This window comes from Pelodiscus sinensis, chromosome 1 (genome assembly GCF_049634645.1).
Source record: "Pelodiscus sinensis isolate JC-2024 chromosome 1, ASM4963464v1, whole genome shotgun sequence".
Lineage (NCBI taxonomy): Eukaryota > Metazoa > Chordata > Testudines > Trionychidae > Pelodiscus > Pelodiscus sinensis.
Genome location: NC_134711.1, coordinates 132984604 through 132998771, shown reverse-complemented (window position 1 = coordinate 132998771; position 14168 = coordinate 132984604). Strand labels below are relative to the sequence as shown.

At 47.4% G+C, this 14168-nt stretch overlaps 1 protein-coding gene across 5 annotated transcripts; it reads left to right on the top strand.

Annotated features, from left to right (window-relative positions):
* The first annotated feature begins 1185 nt into the window (after positions 1 to 1185).
* On the top strand, positions 1186 to 13751 carry LOC102452218 (C->U-editing enzyme APOBEC-1-like). Of its 5 annotated transcripts, none has more exons than XM_025183022.2 (5): positions 1186 to 1311; positions 3821 to 3943; positions 4144 to 4544; positions 5373 to 5491; positions 6070 to 6230. In XM_025183022.2, coding segments are annotated over exons 2-5 (663 nt in total). In that variant the 5' UTR covers positions 1186 to 1311; positions 3821 to 3941; the 3' UTR covers positions 6211 to 6230. The 5 variants fall into 5 exon arrangements, with proteins under 5 accessions (XP_025038807.2, XP_075758087.1, XP_075758112.1 ...); XM_075901972.1 differs by having other exon boundaries at positions 1217 to 1311; positions 3821 to 3848; XM_075901997.1 differs by lacking the exon at positions 6070 to 6230 and adding an exon at positions 6310 to 8490 and having other exon boundaries at positions 1218 to 1311; positions 3821 to 3848.
* The last annotated feature ends 417 nt before the right edge of the window (positions 13752 to 14168 follow it).

Genomic DNA, 14168 nt, shown 5'->3' with positions numbered 1-14168 from the left:
TGCTGTCTGACGATCCTCATTATGATCAAATTATCAAGGGATGGGAATGTAACCAGTTGGATACGATTCCCCTCCATTCTTTTCACTGGCATCTAGCTGGCTGACCATACTCCTCTGCTTTCCCCTTTTCCTTGATTCTTGCGCTGCTCCTAAACCAGTAATAGATCACAGACTCTCTGCCCAGTTGCTCAGGCCAGCTGACAAGATCCATGTGTAGGTTGCTTTCTACACATGTGCACCTGTACACATATGGACGCTATGGTGCCTCCAAACTGTGTGTTCTGAGGGCGGGGAAAATTTCAATGGTAGTTCTGGGCTTGGGTTGCTTTACCATGCATGGAGCAATGCCAGTTTTGTGGCAAAGGTTATATTTCTTCCCCTTCACTAAATATCATGTAGCTCCCTTCCATTCCCACCACTGCTCCACATGCCCATCACAAGTCCAATTTGTCACAGTGGGATAAAAGGGCTGTTTCAAGTTGGTGAGCAGCAAGTACATTTATTCCAAACATGATTAAATTTCATAATCTAAAGAAACAAGAAATGGAGGCACTGCATCTTAACTGTCTTGATGCTCATGCAAGGACATGACACTGACTTTTTTAGTCATCAGTTTCCCTTAAAGTTACATGAAGACTTTGGAGAGTTAAGCCACTGAATCAGTTTTTGATAAGAATGCTGCTGGAATCTCTTGTGTGAGCTTAAAATTGACATTTTGCTCTCAAAAAAGAGAAGGGTTAAAAGAAGAGGATCCTGGCTCAGCTTTTGTGATCAGGGGTTTTGTACCCCACTTATCTCCGAGAGGCTAGAAAAAGAGTATCTTCATATTCCTTAAAAGGGGGCACCGTCCTCACCCCTTCCGGCTTTCCATGCCTGTGTCATCTGACTGAATGCACACAATTTCTAGCAGTTTCTGTAATTAGCTTGAACACTTCAATTAAACAAAGCAACTAAAAACATCTGTGTAGAAGCTATTATTCTCCAAGCAGCATGTATATCAAAGTCCTTATAAATAGCTCTTCAAATTGAATAATTTGCAAGCAAATCTGAAATGACCAAATGTAAGAATACATTATGTAACTATTTTGTATCAGTTATGAGGTCTAGAGCTCAGCTTAGCCTCACTGGCTGTGTACAACTGGCTTCCACACTATCTATGTCTCCCAGTATGTCAGGGAGTCTCCTATTTACAAAAAGCTTTTATGTTTCTATTCTGAAAAATAGAAACTGAAAGGGAAGAAATGCACCTATAAAACAAACAACCTTGGAGGCTGTGGTTAGTGAAAGCCATGGCTGCCGGTTGGGACAGAGGTAAAGTAGTACCATTAATATGTGGATGTGTGTTCATGTGTTTGCAAGTATACATATATGTGTGTGTATGTTTGAATACAATTTTTAGTTAATTTATGTTTGTTGATGTCTATATCAATGTATGGGTGAATATATCTGTTTGCATCTGTAGGGCATATATATGTATGCCTATCTGTACAGCTATTGTGGCTCTGTACATGAGAGATACATACATGGTAAACACATTAGAGTTGTTCTTTCTATGTGTTTTACATCTAAAATGTGTTTCTAGTTTCTGACTTAGCAAAGGAAAACAAGTTCACTGACAGTAAAATGATTTTGTTACATGAGTATTACAAGAATACTGTATGGCTACGTCTAGACTGGCATGATTTTCCAGAAATGCTCTTAACAGAAAAGTTTTCCATTAAAAGCATTTTTGGAAAAGAGTGTCTAGATTGGCGCGGAGTTCGCATTATAACGATGCGCTTTTGTGGAAAAGCGTCCGTGCCAATCTAGATGCACTTTTCCGCAAAAAAGCCCCGATCGCCATTTTTGCGATCGGGGCTTTTTTGCGGAAAACAAATCTGGGCTGTATACACTGGCCCTTTTGCACAAAAGTTTTGCGCAAAAGGGACTTTTGCCCGAATGGGAGCAGCATAGTATTTCCGCCAAAAGCACTGATTTCTTACATGAGATCGTCAGTGCTTTTGCGGAAATTCAAGCGGCCAGTGTAGACAGCTGGCAAGTTTTTCCGGAAAAGTGGCTGATTTTCCAGAAAAATTGGCCAGTCTAGACACAGCCTATGTGTGTGATCACAGTTATAGCAACAATTTGTGATTACAGCTCATTGGCTCTTCTTTCCTAAAATAGGTCTTATTTTCCTGTCTGTATAGATGCTTGTGTGTGACTTGATGCCACCACCCTGCCCTTCCCAGATGAATGCCCTATCCTCTGGGCCATGCTAGAATTCACCCCTGTCTTACCTTTAGGGTGTCCCTTATGCTGCCTTCCACCCAGGCAGCCTGGGTGTGACATGTCCCTTTGTTCAGCAAGACTTGAACTGACCACCCTGCTCTCTGCAGGAAAATGCACTAATCCCCAGCCCAGGTTGGAACCCACCAGGTTACCTTTAGGGTGTCCCTTATCCCACCTTCCACTGGAGTGGCCTGGGTGTTGGCTGTAACATGTGCACATAATAAACTTAATGGCTATATTTGGGACCAGGATGATACCATATCACTTCTAAGTTCCTCAGGACACTGCACATTTGCAAGGAGCTTCAATAATCAGCAGTATTGAATAGGAATTGTCCACTGAGAATGAAGAATTGTATGAACATGTGGTTCCAGGGAGGGTACATTGGAAGACCAAGACTTTAAATTAAATTAATGGAGATTGCCTATTTCCTTGAACTGGAAGGGACCTTGAAAGGTCACCAAGTCCAGTCCCCTGCATTTACAGCAGGACCAAGTACCATCCCTGACAAATTTTTGCCCCAAATAGCTTCCATGAGGATTAAACTCACAACCCTGGGTTTAGCAGGTCAATGCTCAAACCACTGAGCTATCCCTCCCCCAATGGGGGGGGGGGAGGGGGCGGAGGAGTCAAAAAAGAACTAGATGCATTCCAGGCCCATATGCATGAATTTCTGTGTGTGTGTGTAAATGTGGACCACAAGGGTGTGAATGCACCCCTCATGGTCCTCCAAGTAAGCAGGAAAATCAGCCCCAGCCAGTCAGTGCATGGGAAAGGGAGGATCAGGCAGTACACTGCTACTGCCTTCCTCCTGCCTTGTCAGGGCATGCTTACTTGGGGGACCATGGAAGTGCTTTGACACCCTTCACATCCCCCCTTGTGGGCTGGCCTGCATCCATGGTGGTTAGATTCATCAATACTTATTAGTCAGGATGGGTAGGAATGGTGTCCCTAGCCTCTGTTTGTCAGAGACTGGAAATGAGTGACAGGAGAGAGATCATGTGATGATTCCCTGTTGTGTTCACTCCCTGGGGCATCTGGCCTATGGCCACTGCTGGAAGGCAAGATAGCAGGACCTTTGATCTGTCCCAGCATGGCTAGGGGGACAGGTAGTTCTTGAACCCAACACCCTTCCTTCCCCAGGTGAATGCCCTATCTCCTAGCCATGCCAGAACCCACCTCATCACCAGGGCATCACTTGTCCTGCCTCCCTCCAGGTCAGCCTGAGTGTTGCTTGTCCCTTCACTCTGGGGTGGGGGTAGGAAGGTCTTGAACCCAAGGCTCTGCCCTCCAAAGGCAAAAGCCCTAGCCTCAAAGGAACCGACCCCACCACATTACCTTCAGGGCATCCTTTATCCCATCTCTACCCCAGCAGCCTGGCTGCTGCATGTCCCTTCACTCCTGGGTGGATTTGAACCCACCAGCCTGCCTTCCCTAGGCAAATCCCCTACAGCATGCTGGCACTCACCCCACCACTTTATCTTCGAGGCCATTCATGACTTGTCCTGTGTCTCACTCTGCGCACTGGGTAACTCTGTTCTCTTTCCTACAGCTCATGTGTCGAGAGGCATCACACAGGGGTGAGAATGGAAGCACCGTATCCACTTGCACAAGATGTACAGTCTAAGAGGGAGCTGGGAAGATTCAGAACTTGATCCCTGCTCATCACTGGAATGTCAGATTTAACTCTTCATCTCCCTGCCTCTCTCTCTTCCCCCCTTGTTCTCTTAGTCTCCCTCTACCCTTCTGTGTTTTCCACTTTCAATCTACCTGTCACGCAGCTCCATAGCTATCATTTGGAACTGGCCGTGACTGGTGAGCTATCAAAGACAAAGCTGTGGTCAGTGACTACTTGGGATCTCTTTCATGTTTCAGGGGGAAGATAGAGCAGGAAACATATATAGACAGTTATGACCCAAGCGTCCATCGAAGGGTGCAATACCTGCTCTATGAAGTCAAGTGGAGCAATAGCAGAAAGCTTACGCAGAGATGTTGTCATAGCACCCGCACCGAGCATGCTGAAATCTACTTCCTGGAAGATGTCTTTCATAGGCAAAGATATGATCCGTCTGACCACTGCTCCCTGACCTGGTACATGTCCTGGAGTCCCTGTGGGGAATGCTGCAAGGCAATCAGGGATTTCCTGAAGGAACAGCCTAATGTCAATCTGGTCATTTATGTAGCACGGATCTACTGGCACAAAGAAGAAAATAATCGCCAGGGTCTACGGAGCCTGGTGAACATTGGAGTGACCATCCGAATCATGGACCTCCCAGGTAATGACTCATAGAGTTTGGGGGACAGGATGGGATAGAGATGGAACATGGGGCATTTTTCCTCTAAGTCTCTGGTTCCAGTTCAGCCCTGGTCACAGATGGATCCACTGAGGTTGTAGAATGGATTAAGGAGTTTTTCTCTTCTAGGTCAGTGGTTCCAAGCAGGCTCCAAGTCTTGGGTGATATTGCAGTAGGACTCTGAGCTGACCACCTTGTCTCAGCAGAGAGGCTGAGGCGCAAGTCTGCCAGGAAGAGACAAGCCCCTTTGACTGCCAGTGGCGGTGGAAATCAGAGTGGGCCACTGACGAGCCATGTACGTGGGTAGGGCTGGCACGGCTCTGCCACTGTCTCTATTGGCCCATTCAGGGCGTAAGCAGGGAAGAGCAGCGGCTTCCGGCGCAGCCCACCTGCCATCTTGCAGCTCCATTGGAGAACAAAGCCTTGTAGTTAAAGGTCGGGGCAGCCTTTGCAGTTTTGGTTGATCTGACCCGAGAGTAAATCAGCTCAGCCAGTGCTGCTTCTGCCCATCCTGAAGAAACAGACGATATTTTAGTCTCTGCTGCAAACAGAGTGGGCTTATCCCAGCTAAATGAGATTTTGCAGGGCTGGTGTAATGAGGCCTTCCCTGGACAGAAAGGAGGAACAGGCCAAGAGATCATGAGGCCCAAACCTGTCGTGTCCTGAGCTGGCCCTGCCCAAGGGAGACCCAGAGGAATCGTTGCGCGTGGCTCACATTGGTCTTGCTCCCTTGAGACTGACTGAGCCGCGAGGACACTGAGTGCACTGACGTTTCCCTCCGCACATGGCTGAATGGTTCCATTTCCCCAGTTTATAGCTACTGCTGGAGAAAGTTTGTCTGTGATGAGGAGGAGGATGAAGATTATTGGCCCAGGCACTTTGCTCCCTGGATTATGCTATATTCCCTCGAGCTCCAGTCCATCCTTCAGGTCAGTAGAACTTCCGGGAGGGGACATTTACATGAAGAAATGATCCAGAGTCACATGCAGAACTGGAGTCAGATTAAGATTTACTGGGGTCTTGGGCACAAAGATGATGTGGGCCCCACCTTTGCCTCAGGGCCCCAGTCCCCTGCTCCTCCCCTTCCCTGAACTCCTTCCCCTCTGACCTGGCCAGAAACTGGGCCGTGGTCTGACCTGCCCATGGAGCCCAAACTGCTCTGGGGAGCCCCAAACCTTTGTCTTGCCCTGGGTGGTGTATCCTGTGGTGGCAGGACCATAGGCTGGGGGCTGCTCTCAGGCTGCTCTCAGAAACCCCGACCCTCCTCCCAGGACAGGTGGAGGACCTGGGTCTCCCCACAGCTGCCCAGGCTCCCTAAAGGATTCTTACTGTAGGCTAGTGCAGCAGTCCCCAAACTGTGGGGCGCACCACACTCGGGGGACATGGAGGAATCCTCAGGGGGATGCAGTAGGGTCTGGGTCAGAGGCGTAGCAAGAGTGTTATGTGCCCTGGGGCAAAGACAAAATTTGCACCCTCCAATCATTTGTTCCTATTTATCTGTTACTAGCTGGACTTACCCAGCGTTGCTCAAGAAACTGGAGGAAGAAAATTTAGAAAATTTAGGAAAGGAGGGGACCCTGAGCCGGGGGACCCCCAGAGCCACAGACCCTGGGGGCTGATAGCTCCTGGCCCACACCTGACCCTCTGAGAGTAACAGGACCCTCCTCCCCCCAGGACTGAGCAGCCAGCCCCCAGGAGAACAGTACATAGTCATGCGGCCAGTAGCAAGGGGACTTCTCTTTGCAAGGTTGCCTCAGGGATCCACCTGCCCTGCCTTGGCAAGCAAAAGCTCAGAGCTCACATCTAACGCCGATGGCTGGAACCAGGCACAGAAGAGCCCCACTCACAGTACGAACAGCAGCCAGCTGGCTTCACAGCAGTGTAACACATCGAGGTGTGGAAGAAAACACGGTCCTCACTCTGAGTTTAGTAAGCAACAAGCCAGAGGCCATTTATTTTGTGCAATTGCAAGAGAAGCTGTGACAAACCTAGACAGAGTTGTCATGATGTTATATAGGCAGCAGGTACATAAGATTTCCTTATCAGAGTGGGTGCAACAGTCTCTGGGGTCCAGGGAGTCCCTCACACCTTCAGAATAAGCGATGCCCTCAACTCTAACTATATGCCCCTGCTTTGGTACAGGCAGGGAGGTTACCATTCTGGCTAGTAAGGAATGCCCAGAGGGGCTATGTCATGATCATGAGGGTTAGCCAGCAGCCTGGGGACTAGGGGGTTAACTATGTCCCTTACCTAGCCAGGTGGAGTGGCCAATAGGAACATAGGTAGGAATTTCAAACTGGGACAAAGGAATTTTTGTTTTTTCCCTCCTTTGTTTGGGGTAGTTCTCTCCAGCAAACGAGAGCAAAGGCAAAAGGTTATACTATGGCCTGTCCAAGTGGGCCTCTGGGTCCACATAGATTCTCTACTTCCCCACTCTCATGGATGAGTACAGGGAAGATGGGGACTCACCACCTGCATAATGGCTGGATGAACTCGGACATCCAATAGATCAATTACAATTCCCTGGATAGTAGTGGATAAAGCTGGCTCTATTCTCCAACACTGGTCTTTTAATTCCTTTAATTTAGTCTCATTAATTAACAATCCAGTTAGTCTCTGGTCCAAATATCTGGTTATGTCTAGTGAAGTGGACACAGAGCTGGACAAATCCTTCAAACTGTGTAGGATTAATTGGTTGGCTTGGCTGGTATCTAGGCCTCCACAGAGTTCCCAGGCCCAAACCAGCCTGCAATGGTATCTGCTAAGCCCGTTGTTGCCGAATCAGGTGCTTGCCAATTTGATTATCCAATCTGGTACACTGCTGGTCTATACCCTGTAGGGCAATGAGGACCTCGACCAATAAGTGTGGAACATCAACAAGGTGAGGACTGGCAACACTGGTCCTATCATTACCAGCCCTGGTTCTGGGACAGGGGTCTGTTCGGGGCATGACGCACATTCGGGAGGTTCTATTTTGTCCTTGCAGATCTGGTTAATAATATCCAAATGAGGGCAAGTTAGCGATGGCCATTGTTTAACAAATGAGTGCCACACCTCGGGGGTTACCTTGTCTGGGCTTTTAGTGGTAAGCTCCAGTGGGAATCAGTAGGTCCAACTTCAATGGCCTGATGTTAGAGTTAGCTTCTTTCCCCACAATATCCCATACAAACTCTAACAAGGAGGACTGTGTATTCTTTGTCCTTGTAGTGTCTGTGTTGTTACAATAAGCAAAATAATTATGTGTGAATGAGGCCCAAGGCTTTGTATTCCCCACTGCTATTAGTGTGTATTTGTCCTCCTATGTATGTGACTTGAAGTCAGGTTACATTGACTGGAGTCACTGTTTCTTGTATGGGGGAACATCATGGATCCAGGATGTTTTAATTATTAATGGGAACCCATGTAATTCCATGATTCTTGAGGCCTTTTAAGGCATCAGGCACCTGTGAGTAGCAAGGCAAGTGGCTATTATTGAAATGGTGGGGTTACTACTTTCCTCATCGTTGTGGGCATCTGTGTATGGGCTTTATTCAAATATTCTGATGTCCCACTTGCCTGTGTTGTTTTACTTACAGATTTCTTGTTATCTCTGGCCAAACCACTTTCATGGTTAGTGTGCAAGCTGCAAAAGCTAAATATTTCTTTAGTGTGGCAATTAAAGCAAAGTGAACCCAGTGGAGGGGGATTGGTACCCCACTCAGAGTCCTCCTTTTCACATGGCATACTTCTTGCTCCCTTCCTTCAAGCTCCATAGGAGTAGCAGGAGCAGGAACAGCCTTAAGGCTACCTTCCTTTTTTGTTCACCTGTGGAGACGTTGTTAACATTCCCCTAGCTTAAACAATTACCATGCTATTACCCTTTCACTAAAATCAGAGGGTATGTCTACACTACCCCGCTAGTGCGAACTAGCGGGGTAATGTATGCATACCGAACGTGCAAATGAAGCCCGGGATTTGAATTTCCCGGGCTTTATTTGCATAAGCCGGCCGGCGCCATTTTTAAATGCCGGCTTGTTCGAACCCCGTGCCGCGCGGCTACACGCGGCACGGGGTTCGAACAAGCCGGCATTTAAAAATGGCGCCGGCCGGCTTATGCAAATAAAGCCCGGGAAATTCAAATCCCGGGCTTCATTTGCACGTTCGGTATGCATACATTACCCCGCTAGTTCGCACTAGCGGGGTAGTGTAGACATATCCAGAGTTGCCAATTGATTGGGCCCAATTATTAATTTTGACTGGAGTTTAAACTCATGCTTTGTTTAAACTCATGCTTCTACTTTACTTAAAATAGCCTTTCAGGAAAAAAAAACAATTTTCTACACACAGTTTTTTTTTTATCAGCCTGATGTTACGCAATGGTATGCTTTTATTTTGTAAACCAGTTTCAGAGGGTTTGGATGAGTTACTTCATTGTTCAATTATTAAGTTAAAGGTGGCATGCCTCAGTTTCCCTCTTGTACCGCAGATCACGGTTTTAACGTGTGAAGCTTCAAATTATTCACGGGTAGTACTGAGAGGCTTTATTACTATAGAAAATTTCCTTAGTACTATGTGTTTGCCAGTTACTGTTCCAGCGAGCAAAAAGGTTCTCTTTTCCTGAAAATAATCATATACAATGTTACAGGCTTACTTATGGGGACAGTGGGTTTTATATTCCTTTGAAATAGACAAGCAGCCTGTATTCACATACAACTTTGGATCTGAAAGCAAGCCAAAAAGTATTATCAACTCAGCCTTGAACAGAGACACAGTGAAGTTCCTGAGCTTGGATTCTTAAAATAATTATTTGTTTTCTTAGAGACCAAACCCGGCCCCTCCTCCCTGCTCTGCAGCAGGCACACGGATTTCTTCTGCTCGGATAAGCCCAGCAAGTAGAGCAGAAAGGCTGGCCGGCTTTGGTTTTGGTTTCTGGAGGGGGGGGTTGCAGGTGGGGAGCGACCTCAGGTGGAGGAGAGGTTACACGCGGGAGGGGTGCCCCAGCTCGTGCCCGGGGCTTCAGGTGCCATGGGGAGCAGGGCAGGTGCCCAAGCCATTGTGCCCATAGGGGTGGGGGTACTGAGTACCAGCGGGAGGCGGAGGGGAAGAGGGTCGGTTATGTAACCTTGCGGGGGGAGGGGATGAGTCCCGGGAGGCCACAAGAGGGAGGGGCCCCCCAGCTCATGCCCGGGGCCGCAGATGTTGCGGGGGGACAGAGCGGGACCCAGATCAAGTCCAAAAGTACCTTAAAACCTTATCTTGGATAAAAGGTTATCCCATGCAAAGTTTGAATGTGGTATCTCTTCTAGGGTGTGACTAGACTACATGGTTCTGTCGACAGAGCCATGTAGATGAGGCAGGACAACAAAGGGAAATGAAGCATCGATTTAAATAATTGCCGCTTCATTTAAATAAAAATGGCCACCGTGTTGTGCTGATCAGCTGTTTGTTGGCAAAGCGCAGCAGCCTAGACGGGGATCTGCCGACCCCAGAGCCCTTTGTCGGCAGATCCTGTAACCCAAAGCCATTTTGATTTAAATGAAGCGGCGATTATTTAAATTGCCACTTCATTTCCCTTTTTCAAGTAAACTAATCTACATGGCTCTGTCGACGGAGCCATGTAGTTTAGACGTACCCATAGTGTCCAAGTTATTAGCACACAAACTTACAAATATTTTCCTATATATATTAGATAGGGTGGTACTTGGACAGATGTGGTGGAAGAAAATCAGATTCTCTGTCTCGTGTGGGACACAGTCTGGCTAGGGAGGTGGCAGGTGAAGGGTGGGGCAGGGCGGATCAGGGTGCTGTCCATGTGGGGCACAGGCTGACATTTAAAGAGGTGGCAGGGGAAGGGTGAGGCACAGGCCAGCAGTTAGGGAGGTGGCGGGAAAGGGGGTGGCAGTGTGCAAAAGAGCCGACCCCACTCTCCCTTCCTCCTTCTCTCTCTCCCCCCTTTGTGACTGGCCTGGTGCCGGTTTTAACCATCAGCGCCCTTTTCCACCCTGGCATCCCTGCCAGCGCCCCTGCTCTCCCCGGGTCCACTTGCGCACCAGTTTGCACGCCAGCTAAGGCGCGCCTGCGCAGTGAGGGTGGTCCTCCACGTGCCACCTCTGCACAAGTGCCACAGGCCCAGAACAGTGGCAGCCTGGGAGTGCATTGCCGCCCCCAAAGCTAGTTTCGGGGGAGGGTGGGAGTGAGGCCCCTATCACACCCTCCCACAGTACCTTAAAACCTTCTCCTGGAGGAAAGGTTATCCCATGCAAAGTTTGGTTGTAGTAGCTCTTATATTGTCCAAGTTATTAGAGCACAAACATACAAATATTCTCCTTTATATAGTAGATTTATTTCTGTCAGCAAAAAATAAAAACATACATTTAAAAAAGAACAAAATACTTCTAATATCCACTGATACTGGGATCAGTTAGTAGATCATAATTACAGACAAATATCAATCATAGTTTTTGTGTTTTACATTCTGTTAAATTATTTTTTCCTTTTAATTTGTTTGTATCCCGTTCTCATTAGGATCATGTCTTTTACATAAAAAATGTCAAATGCTTACAATATGTAAGTATTATAATACACAAGAGAAATAAATGTTACACAACCTAAGTATGAATTTAATCACTATATTTCAATCAAGCATTTAAAACCACTGTTATGGCAGATGAGTAACTCATTGCTTTAATGAATAAAAGGAAACATTTTGAGCGTATCAGATTTATTGTAAGCAATCTATAATGCTTCCTAACTGCCTAGTTACTTACCTAGTTAACCTAGTTGGTTTTCATACTATCGCACAGTAATAAACTACATCACAGTTATGAATGTAAGAGATTAATTTACGTGTTAAAATAACACACAGAAAAACTTTTAAATAAAACTAACACACAGCACAAGAATTGCCCTCACTTTTTTGAAGGCACTTGAAGCAATAGGTAGCCTAAAGCTGAGGTTGCACTTTCTGTCTGCCATGAGGACTTTTTCCTTCAGGCTGCCGTGAGATTCTATCCTGAAGTAAAGGAGAGAGGTCTCTCTGAGCTGCTCTTCCAAATTTCACACAAGCCATTCAACTGAAGCCATAGATGTCAAAATTCAAGGCCAGCCTTGCCTTTGGCAGACTGCCTCGCCAGGTGTTCACAATCACAACATCTGAACACACATAAGACTTTTAGTTGACAAAGCTGTGTTAATCCCAAGTCTCTGCTATGACTGGGAGATGTGGGTGACCTATAGAAAACACCAGCATTTTCTTTGGAAAAGCCACAACAAAACATGGGGGTATCAATCACTTCAGTAATGCCATCTCCTTTAGAATTGGGGCCCTGATTATCCAGCACCAGCTGAGGTAGAGCAGGGACTGTGTGCACATGTCTGATATATTTTTAGCAAAACTGCTACCTGCCCAACTCACCAAAGGAGAAAGGAAACAGGGAGGCCAAAAGGAATGATATAGAGCAGTGTTTCTCAACCTTTTTTTTATAAAGTACCCCTTTAAAAACATTATAAGTACCCCCAATGCACCCACCCCTCCCCCAGAGCCAGGCACCCCCAGCCCTGTCCCCCCCCCCCCCACTCTAATGCAATGCACCCACCCCTCCCGCAGACCCAGACACCGGAGGTACAGGTAAACCTACCTTTGAAGTGGCCGTTCCTGCCGCCCAGCCCTGCCTCAGAGGCTTGATTAGACAGGGTGCATGTGGCCCGCCAGCGTTGGGCTCACCATGACGCATGGGCTGTGTACTCTGCCCCCAGCCCAGCACCCCCCTAGCTTGGCACCCTGGGACAACTGCCCCCCCTTCTACTCTCCTCGCTATGCCTCAGGTCTGGGTCAGCTCCCGCAGGGCATGGGCAGGGAGCACCACCCAGTACTGCTGAGCCCCTGCCACACCTCTAACCCCTCTCCTGATTGTGGCCCCTTGTCCTGTCATGGTTCCCTGCTCCTGCTTCCTGTGACTGCAAAAGTGCGAGGAGCCCTGGCCCATGGTAACCCTATGTCCCCTTTTGGCCCCGAAGATCCCAATGCTTTGGGCAGAACTGGGCATTTGTCATCTTTGCTCTTGTCAACTGAGCAGCAGCTGCTGAGTGCAAATGGGAAAATGCCCGGTTTTGCCAAAGAAGAGCTCAGGATGGGGGTGAGTCGGGGAGGGAGCTCAAGCCAACTCTGCAAGGGAGAGGTGGGGGCTGGGGAGAGTGGCTTGGGACTGGTCCGTGAGAGGTGGGCAACAGGAGCTGGGGCCAGTTCTGCAGAGCCAATCACCTCCCTCAGCATGGAGGAGAGGGAGGGGAATTCAGTCTTCCTACTTCAGCTCCACCTTCCAGTGTCACTGTGGCCTGGTCTCTGGGAGGGAGTCAAGGAGCAGGGAGGAGGAACATGGCTGAGGGTTGGGGGCGTGGGGGAGCAGGAAGTGGTGCTAGAGTTCAAGAGCATCAGCTGGAGCCCCAAATTGCCTGGAAACCCCTTTGTAATTTGCCCTGTTCTGTACGAGATTCTTGCCATGTCCATTAAATCCCAGAGTGAGTCTAGAGTGAAAATGTTCAGCTGCCAACAACCAGAAAAGAAATTAACGCCAGCTCTTGCTTTTCTCACCAGAACATGCCCTCTTGCTTAGAGATTTCACATGGTGAGAACCAGACTCCAATTTTCAGCCTGTGTGTAGAAGACGATCAACAGAAAAGAGCACTCACAGCAGCCTATCCCTGAAAGCACCAGCGTCCTGGCCCCGCAACCAATCAGCATCTGGAAGCCACGAGTGTATTGGACCAGATTGTCATGGGAAAGGGATGTTGATAGAACACCAGTGTATTTAATCATTTCAGTTTGATTTAGTTACTCATAGCCATTTCCTTCCCTGTTGGTAGCCTTTTGAAAAGTGAATCATGTTTAAATGCTTAATGTTGGCTAGTGACTGGTCATGTTCACCTCTGTGACCCAGTGTACCAGTGTATCCCCTCACACTTCACCCAAATGTATCTTGCTGATTCTGCACCCAGTGCTGTTTCACTAAATGAGCATAATCCTGTATGGTTTGCTTGTGCAAGCAGTTTATAAGGAACAAATTCATGATTCATTTACATATATAGCGACTATAGAGAGGATTTATTCTCTGGGATTATTTCTCTGGTTTATTTTTGTCTTGAAAAATTTCTAGGCTTTACTTTCTGTGTCATTTCTGAAGATAACATTTAAATAAATTATCTATAATGTAAGGAAGCCCTGTCTTTGTTCATTTTCAAAATGTAAGTCATGTGGTACTGCTGAATAAAGCCTAGTCAATGCTAACGTAAGACTGGTCCAATGTAAGACATCACAAACTGTACTAATTGGGTGGGGCTGGAGGAAGAGTTTGGTGATCATGCTTAAAATGAAAAAAACCTTCCAAACATTAGCTATTTGAGCACATAACATTCCTAAGCCCTCCCCTGGGCTTCATACTCTCCATGTTGCCTTTCTTTGTGAGAGCTTAGAAGTGGATCTCATCCCATACACCTCAGATATATGCAGACTTGAACGTGCATTTATACCGAGAAAATACAGTGCTAGGCAAGGAGAGCCAGTCCTTGCAGAGCATCTTCCCAGCCGGTATAGCCCTCCTAGACTCTCCCAACAGACAGATGCTGAGGTTA

What these genes read in the sequence shown, in the direction of transcription:
- LOC102452218 (XM_075901972.1), top strand. Translation starts at nt 1,290, where the DNA reads ATGGCTGCCGGTTGGGACAGAG. An exon ending in GGCTGCCGGTTGGGACAGAG is followed by an intron (nt 1,312 to 3,820) that starts GTAAAGTAGTAC and finishes TCTTTCCTACAG; the next exon opens with CTCATGTGTCGAGAGGCATC. An exon ending in TCGAGAGGCATCACACAGGG is followed by an intron (nt 3,849 to 4,143) that starts GTGAGAATGGAA and finishes TTCATGTTTCAG; the next exon opens with GGGGAAGATAGAGCAGGAAA.